A 9,280-nucleotide genomic window follows, 5' to 3' on the forward strand; every position below is an offset into this window, starting at 1 on the left:
ACTTCGGCCCCTAGGATGCACTAATCTAATTTCAAACAGCTATTTAAACTTTCGAGACAGCATATGTGCCAACAGCACAGCATGTAGTCCCTCAATACTACATACTGGTCAAAGCTCTTGAAAAAAGGATGGCGACTCGGACCTGATATGCAAGTTGAAGAGTCTCCTACAAATCCAAATGGAAACAAAATACAAGCCTAACATCACTATGCGCCACAAAATTGCTTACTTCCTGTGGCCCACATACAAGGGAATGGTGAAGTTCACCGATGGAGAGCGGCCAGAGGTTTGTTTCTTTTCACCAAGCAATGTTGCTTCCACGTCCACTGGGCAAAGCACGCCGTGTAACAAACTTCGTGTTCGACTTTATTTTTTAGGTTTATGCAGCAGTTCGGTCGCTGATGGAGGAGCGAACACGTTGGCAGGACCAAAACAACAATTCTGGTGGACAAGGTAAATATTGACTTATCAGTCCTTCCCCTTCCCCTGCCGCCGACGCGCCCCGCCACAACCTTGCAACAGGGTTCCGTATCTTAACGCATTAGCGTTGTGCGTTAGTTTTGTAACTTAACGTTTTACAATTTGCAATAAAAGTCGAAGTTATTGGTCGTCAAAAACTATTCTGGTGCTAGTTGGAGCTTGTTCCGGCAATTTGAGTCTAACTCCTAACGTTTCATTGAATGGTCACAAGTTATAAGTTAGAACTCTTAACGTTCTGTGATACAAGAAGGTAAGTTTTCATTATTTAGTTTCATCAAATACTGGAAGTGCTAATTTATTTTAAATTTTATTTTCAGCCTTAAGAATAAGTCCAGTGCACACGGTGAAAAAACAGTTGGCAACAGTACAAGTAAGTTGTTATTTTGGGCCAAGTGCAGCATTATATGCAGTGTATTTTTATTGATGGGTTATTTTTAATTCACTTTCTTTCTTTCACTCCTCTCCACTTTTAGGATAATGAAAAAGAAACGGAGCGCGAGAGCGCGAGAGCGCGAGAGCGAGGCGTCAGCGTGGAGTAGGTAGGGATGGGGAACCCGGCTTCGGCTTTGGCGCTCGGCCGGGTTCCCAGTCCGTACATGCTCCACGCTGTCGCCTCGCTCTCGCACTCTCGCGCCCACGCTCTCGCGTAAGCTTGGCTGAACTGAATATAGGTACTTACCTAAATATTTGCCCTACAGAACTCTTCGCGGCGTGTTCAGCAGCTAATCAGAACTTCATCGTCCGCATGGCCATCGGCGAAGACAAGGTCAACACCAATTGCCCCTCTTGCCTTCGCCCTGGCCATGTTCACCATCAGAAAGCTTGGGGCGGGAAGCTTCGCAATGAGTCGCTGGGTGAACTAGCTTGCGGTTGCCTCGCGCCGCCAAGGAATTCTGGGAGGCTGAGAAAGCCGTACTGCGTGTTCGTGAAGGCCGGGGGCATTATGGTGTACCACCCCGCAAGAGAGGGTGCGGATGAGGTAGGTAGAAGAGAGGGAGCAGAGCAGGGCAGAAAAGAGGGAGGAAAAGCAAGCAAATGAGGAAAGAAAAAGAAGGTACAAAGAGGCGGAAGAAGGAATGCAGAGAAGTCTTAATGAAATGACGGAGGCAGAAGAAAAGATCAGGGAAGCAAATAAAGAGTTAGAAGAGGAACTGAATGCTGCTTCGATAAAGAAAGAGGAATTGAAGAAAGATTTAGCGACAGCAGCAGATTACATTAAACATCTAGAAGGAATAGTAACTACAGTGATGCAGGTTGTCCCACAAAATAAACTTATTTCCCCTCTGAAGAAGAAGCAAAAAAGGGAGATGCGAGAGCCCTCAGGGTTGTGGCGGAGGTAGTCGCAGTCCCCTCTCACCCCCGTGGTGGGGTGGGAGGTGGTGTCGCCTTTGGGGTGAGGATGTGTGATGAATGCTCCTCATCCATTGGTTCCGCCGCCTCCAAAACATAGTCATCGCTCGCACCGCATCACGGAAGAACGTTCGGCGCCCCTGGTGGGTAGGCGGACCCGCCAAGCTTCAGTATGCTGCAATTGCCTAACTTGCAAATGTGTCTCCCCCTGATGACTCAGACGATTCATCAGGATCAGAAAAGGTATTGCAACTTAATATGTAGCCAAAATAACTACTATAGAAAAGCTCTAACAATTGCACCTAATTTCACAGAAGGGAAACTCCCAGCATCTCTAAACGAAACAACGAAATATTCATGTGCTCATCTAAAGATGAATGCGCCACATAAATTTTATGACTTAAAGATATCAAAACATTCAGGCTTTCATGGTCCTTATAAAATATGCATTGCGTCCTTGAAACAGCCTTCAGGAAAAATAATACTTGTCAAAATGTCAACATAGATAAAGAAACTGATGTAAGGGAGAGCGGGGTACCATGAACATGGGGCACGATGAGCATTTTTAATTTACGCGCCAATGATGTCACCGCCCGCCACCAACCTGAAAGACGTTGATAGGGGGTGTGCCAGCGGATGGTTTTATCGAGAGCGCGAAGTCGCACGGCGCGGAAGACGAGAAAGGGAGAGGTTCATAAATTTAAAGAGAGCAATTTAGGAAAATCGAGCATAAAATTATTCGGGATATTTTTGTTTAGAGCCGAATGCTGAGTCCGACAGTACAAGCGACGTTTTCCCTGCCTTCTGTAACCTTCTTACTATGAAATACGACTGGACGCGATTTTTTAGAACACCTGAGGTTAACTCAGGTCTCTCTAGACCAAAAAGTTGTCTTTTGGGGCACGATGAGCAGTTTTTTTTCGGGGTACCATATGATCATGCAAACGTCAAAACTTTTTAAGTTCAAATCGAAATCTGGTTACTGATTTCGATTCAGCTCGTCGAAAGGAAACGAAAGTGTCTTATTCGCTGAGACGATCGGAGACAAAATGCCAGAGTTATTGACGTTCAAAGTGACACTAAGTCATTTTTGGCAGTTATTGTCACTTTGGACGTCAATTACTCTGGCATTTTGCCTCTGATCGTCTCGGCGTATAAGACTCTTTCGATTTCTTTCGAACGAGCTGAAACCAAATCACTAACCAGATTTTGATTTTAACATAATAAGGTTTTGACGTTTGCGGCTGTGAGCTCACACGTTTCCCAGGCGCAGTCTGGAAAAGGGCCGCTTCCCACAGGATTCCCTGGCAATGACATTGTCATAAATCCCTTTGCTGATTATCAAAGATTGTTTTTCGGATTTTTTGGGTGTCTTTCTAGGACACAAATATGCATGATCATCGTACCCCACCTATGGGGTACCATGAACATAATGCAGGGTCCCAATATTTTATCCCCAGCTCAGAAATGGTTTGATTGACAGAAATTATTTCCTAAGCATGTTCTATCTAAGAGACACAGCTCCCACCTGAGCCCATGATCCAGCTGCCATCTACCACTATAGGGGAGAGAAACAAAAAAAGTGATCATGGTACCCCGCTCTCCCTAAGCTAGTTAAACTGAAGAGGCACCCTAAATTCATTATTAAAGGATCAGCAGAAAAAAGGATAAACCCCAAGGTAAAGGAACTTACCACATTTTTGACTATGAATGGAAACATTGAACAATTGTTAAAAAAAAGAAAAAGAGAATCAGTTTACACAGTAGCTTTAGTACTTTTCTTGCCTTGTACTATATACAAGGTTAAATAATTCTTAATCGCATTAATGACACAAGCCGTGACTCTGCATCAATTAACCATGTCAAATGTCAACCATGTCAAATGTTAACCCCACTTATTAGACGAATAGAAAATGGTCGAAGCAATTTAAAAAAATCTCTTGAGCTAATAGCCTCACCTGATGCAAACGGCGCGCAGAGGCCCGATCAGCCCAGCTCCACTCGCTCATTTTATGTAAACACTAACAAGGAGTTGTGCAAGTGGGAGAAGGGGGCAGCCGGGAGGAGGGAGAGGTCCGGGAGCAGTGCGTTTGGGTCGGAGAGCACGAGCCGGACAGACTTTAACAATAACGGCTCGAAAAGATTGACCATGCCAAACAGGGGCTGTTCACGATAGCGTCCGTGCGTAACGCGATTTTCACCATGTTCCGTTCGTTTTTCGACCATCAATCATGGTAACTTTTTTGTTCGGCGTTGAAAATTGGCTAAGATGCTAAATTTGCAGATTTCTGCCCCCTTCTGTTAAGCCAGAATTTAAAAAAAAAAAAAAAAAAAAAAAAAAAAAAAAACAACATCAAAATTGTAACGCACGGACACGCTTATTTTAGAAATAATTTTGGCGTTATAACTCGGCCCCCGTGACGGAGATAGGCTCATCGACTTCTGGAAGTTGTTGTAGAATGTATCCCGAACAATATGCAAAGACAACCAGAAAATTCCGTCAGGAAAGCCCTTTTCTGTGCCTGTTTCAGACATCTCTAAATATGCTTTCCTGTACGGAGGCTCTGTTTTCAGGTTCGAAAATAGACCCAAGGCTTCCAAATTTATCCGGTTTCTTTGCAGCACATTACAATAAAGTACACCGGTAAATCTGAATTGCAGAAGAATGAACGGAAGAAGAAAACGGAAGTCCCATGCAAAAGCATAGTGATTTCCGTTGGCTTCTTCCTTGCATTCTTCTGCATTTTAGCCGTGCCGTAATGCCTTATTCATGCTTTTGGCTATAGGTTACTCCGGGGCTCGGCTAGACCGGAAGGAGAAGAACAAAAATCGTCGGGCGCGGGGAGGAGTGGGGCAGGGTGGGGGCAGTACCGCGCTCCTCCCCGCGCCCGACCGGCCCAACGATTTTTGTTCTTCTCCTTCCGGTCTAGCCGAGCCCCGGAGTACCCTATTCGAAACCGTCCCAAGTTGATCACTAAGATGAAATCTGAAAGTGGACCCGCATGGAAATAAGTATAGCCAAATGGCACTTGTATGTTTACTTTACCATCTATGATACACTAGCTGTGTGTACAGCAGACCAAGTCTCGCGTAACAGGCTTCGCGATATTCACTGGTAACAAGTGAAAAAGGGGTAAGTCCACATTTTTCAAAATTCACTGTTTACCATTTTTGGATACTACTGGGTAAAAGGAACCATTTGGTAGAATCAAAACTTTCCTAAGTGCAATACGCCCAACGCCCAGTGTTATGGGGACAAATACCATGTCAATAAGGGATACGTCCGGTTGTAATTTTTCAGACAGGCATAAGTCCAAAACGAGGATTTTCCAAAGAGGAATATGTCCGGATGTGATTTGTCAGAATGGCATATGTCCACAGATCCAGAGGACTTACGCCATTCTGACCACACTTTCTGCATGTGTAAATTTACCTGCGAATCGGGTAATTATACGTGAGCCCAGAATTGGTAGGAATTTTCTGACATGTACGAAGTATCTACAAAAGGTTGGGCACAGTGGACGCCAGTCTCTTTCCGATGGAAACTTTTAATGAATATCTCCATCTAATATCAGAAAATTTATTTTCCTAATTTCAGAGTCCCCGACAAATGCTGTAGCATGTCAAATTTGGGGACCGAAAGGGTCTATAGGGTTTTGGTCAAGAGCGCTGAGACGAAGTAGAACAAAAACGGAAGGTGGAAAGGCGCCCGGGCCGTCCCCCTCTCCTCCACTGGGCGGAGTAGGGTGGCGTGTGCACCAGGCGCGTCGCAGCGTGACTGTGTTTCGTGAGATATCGCGAAGCCTGTTACGCCGTCTGGCGTACATATAGCTAATATATTGTTAATAGAAAAGGCTGTTCGTATATTTTCACTCTGACCAGTAAATCAGGAGATTTTTGATCCAGAACATGGACATTTTGGAAAAAGAACGGCACTAAAGCACGGAAGATACAGGTTGACCAGTTTTCGAACAGTTCGGTAACAAAATCCTCTCTAAGTGCGTGATAGGTGTTTGTGTGCGGTGGTAAAGAAGACAAAGCTGAGTCATAGGATTCAAAGCAGGTGGCAAGAAGAAAGGCAAGTGCACTTGTCACGAACTGAATGTCATCGCTTTGCACAGGTGTTATCTCGGTACGCAGCGAGAAAACAAGTTTCGCCGAAGACTATAAATGGTTGGAAGTAATAATACAACGTTAGTTCCGTTTGCATCTCTCCTTGATTTCGACACCATGGTCAGCAAGGTTGTTCTCGTTGCCTTCGTGGCCCTGTGCTGCAGCCAGGTAAGCATTGCCGAGCCGATGTGGGCTGGCCAGGACTGACTGCGGCGTGTCCCTTTAAAATGAAATGATCACAGGGCAGAAAGCAATACCGAAAAACGGCCTGACTCGGGATTCTTTGGAATTCCTCGGCTCTAATTCACACTGCAGACTAACAGTGTGTGTTGTAGGAAGCGTCATGCGGAAATATAGCATCATTTCCGTGAGGTTGTTAAGTTCTCGCGATAACCGTGCGAATCCACACGGACGCTGCAAAACTTGCTTACGCACGTTCTTGGACAGGTAACAAGGGTTGATAATGTCGAATCGCTCCTATTTTAAAATGGGAAAGCCAACAGGCATAGTAAAACATTTCGTTAAAGCTGAATACGGGGAACAAGAGAACGGAAGTCACCATGTTAGAGCATAGTGATTTCCGTTTTCCTCTTCCCCGCACACTTCTACATTTCAGCCTTACCGGAACGCTTCGTTCTAGTTAGATAACAAGACACATTTCCAACCGTTTCGTAAGCCCTTAAAAACCTCCACAATGTTCAAAATAGTTGTGAAGGGGTAGTATTTTTTACACAAGACCTTTTCTTTTCTTGGCCGTTCCGCAGCGTAAGTTCGAATCCGCACGGATTCCACGATAACTGGACAACCTCCACGTTTTTAGCACGCCCTTCTGCTTTGAAAAAGGTTCAAGTGAGGGATTATTGGCTAAGCGATTAGCGAAGCCCTTTACTTCACTAACGAAAAAGTTTCTCTCCTCTTTGTCTGTCTGTACCGAGGAGGAAACGGCTGTTTAACTTTGTGCCAGCCGGATTTCGGATTACCTTGATAACCTCTGGAGTATCCTCCAGCTAAGTTGATGTTTATCAATTATTACTCCAGATTACCCACAAATTTCCCCGGATTATCACGGATTTTTGCGAATTTCCTCGGATTACACATGCTGGATTACCTAATTGTTGTCAGCCGGATTACTTTATAGTGGAGCAAAGCGGGGACACTTTCCATTTTCCCACTGCACTTTTAGTTAGCAGCATCGGACTTGGTACACTTGGGCATAGCTTTTTCTGGTCACCCGTTCGACCCCTTAGCACCTACTATGCGGACGTAGATGTGCGAACAAGGTTTTTCAAAGCGCAATGGTGGGATAAAGTCAGCATGCATGGTACATCGTTACAATGATATTTTCAGGGATAAATTATTGGGTAGATGTACGCCAGGCCAGGTCCGCGCACCAGGCTTCGCGATATCCCAACACTGTTACGCCTGGCGCACATCTGCTTTGGCCAGCGGCGTCGTCACATGATGAACGGTCCATTGGGTAATGTAGTCACTTAGCGGCCTCCGCCACTAACATTTTGGCGTACTCAATTTTCGCTTATTTCGTCCAAAACACCCTCTAGCGCCGCAACGGCAAGAAAAAGAGCCAAACGGCAAAAATTTCGGGCTATGGGCTTTGCTTTCAAGAGTTACCCTTGAGGACACAAAGGAAAATTTTGAAAAAAAACTACAGTAAAAGGCTTCGCTATCGCTCAGCCAATGACTTCCGTGCCATACCGTTTTTTCGGCATGCCGCAGTAGCCTTGACTCTTAAACCTAGAGAGGATAGCTTTTGCTTAAAGCTACCCTCTCTAGCTTGAACAACATCAGGTCTGACTTGCAAAGTTTCAGTGATAAAAGCTGACAAAAGTGAAATTATATATAAGGTGGCTTGTATTCTAGGCTCTTGTGTCTGCGGCCCCGAAGTCAACCTCCGACAGCAAATGGGATCAGTGCCTAAAGAAATTGCCAGCGGCAAGTAACCAATGACTTTGGACGGATGACTACAATTACGCATTTCGGTATGATTTACTTAATCTTACTTTACAGCGCGTTGTTGTTGACGCCTACTCTGTGGTTGATACCATCTTGCGCTCCCACCACCGTACATCAGACGAGGCTACTGTCCAGTGCTTCAATAAGTACCAGAGCGACACCAAAGCCGAAGCTGAGTGCAAGAGGGCCGCATTTGAGGCGTTGTACAGCAAAATAAACCAAAAGGCGCAAGAGATCCAAGAGGTCAAGAAGACATTCGACAAAATCAGTGATGACTGCACCGGCGCACAGCTCGCCGACTCGTGGATCCCCGATTGGGCGACTTGCACGAGCGCATTGACACTGGTAGGTAGAGAGCGACTTCGGACGCTTGACTCCAACTGCTCTTTTCGGCATATAATTGCTAACTCCCGCATCTTACTTAACAGAGCGTCATCCAAAACACAAGGACAACGCTTGACGACGTTCTGAAGACTATCAACTCCGTCGACGCTGACCTTCAAGCCTGCGACGCAAACGCCACAAGCGAGGCCGCCCTCGATGCTTGCAAAACTCAGGCCCAGAAAGCAATGTACCTAGGAATTAGTTATGCACAGGTTAAGAAGGTCTGGAAATCATTTAACGAAGTTTCTGCAGATTGCCTTGCCCCATTGCCGTAAGAGCGACGACGCTGACGAGGCTGCTCTCGAAGCTTGAAAGAAGGCCACCTTGAACGAGATGTACCTCGGAATTCATGCAGAGGGAGAGAGAGAGAGAGGAGGTCAAAGGCATCCGTAAATTATATGAACGAGTTTTATTAGACTTCCTCGTCCACGGGTTCGGTTAAATTGTTGTTTTACGCACTTGATTGTAATCGATGAAGGTGGCTGGTTTAAAGACAATAAAATACCGAGTATGCTTCCTGCTAATAAACTACCTTAGTCTTGGTCCATACCTTCCGCATTAAGAATGATTGGACCATGAACATGACCCATATTTTAGGGTGGTGCCATTCGTAAGGTGTGTGAAAGTAGTGGTGCAGGTGCGATATTGACCCTATCTACATTTTAAACATGTATATCCCGTAAAAATTTGCGTAAAGGGAAATAAGTCGAGTTACTCCTAAAAGAATAATGGAGTTTAGAGGCAAGGGCTTTAATTTCTTACAAGAGGAGTTATCTCATCTTTCAAATATTCTCTAAATGCTATATCATTCATAATGGGTCAATTCGATTTGTCACCTTATGCAAGTAACCTAGAGGTGAGAAATGATAGGTCTAGTTGACTCATTTTTAGCCCGCTCTTTTGCTTAAAAGCTATATAAGCGGGCTTATGCCATCGACTCTGTGTTCGTCTGTCTGTCCGTTTCCCAAGAAGGACGTGAGCT

General features: G+C 45.1%; 1 protein-coding gene across 2 annotated transcripts in view; it reads left to right on the forward strand.

Moving 5' to 3' along the window:
* The window catches only part of LOC113215605 (uncharacterized), a 37,138-nt gene extending 28,309 nt beyond the window's left edge, over positions 1–8,829 (forward strand). Inside the window, exons 1-4 of one of the 2 annotated variants that reach the window (XM_026435245.2) lie at positions 5,972–6,111; positions 7,822–7,893; positions 7,969–8,259; positions 8,343–8,829. In XM_026435245.2, coding sequence (XP_026291030.2) covers positions 6,001–6,111; positions 7,822–7,893; positions 7,969–8,259; positions 8,343–8,573 — 705 coding nt within the window. In that variant the 5' untranslated portion in view covers positions 5,972–6,000 and the 3' untranslated portion in view covers positions 8,574–8,829. Of the gene's footprint in view, positions 1–5,971; positions 6,112–7,821; positions 7,894–7,968; positions 8,260–8,342 lie in introns of those variants that run through there. The other variant, XM_052272619.1, reaches the window with a different exon arrangement.
* Positions 8,830–9,280: the final 451 nt, after the last annotated feature.

The sequence above is a fragment of the Frankliniella occidentalis genome, unplaced genomic scaffold (assembly GCF_000697945.3).
Source record: "Frankliniella occidentalis isolate FOCC.00 unplaced genomic scaffold, Focc_3.1 Scaffold214, whole genome shotgun sequence".
Classification (NCBI taxonomy): Eukaryota; Metazoa; Arthropoda; class Insecta; order Thysanoptera; family Thripidae; genus Frankliniella; species Frankliniella occidentalis.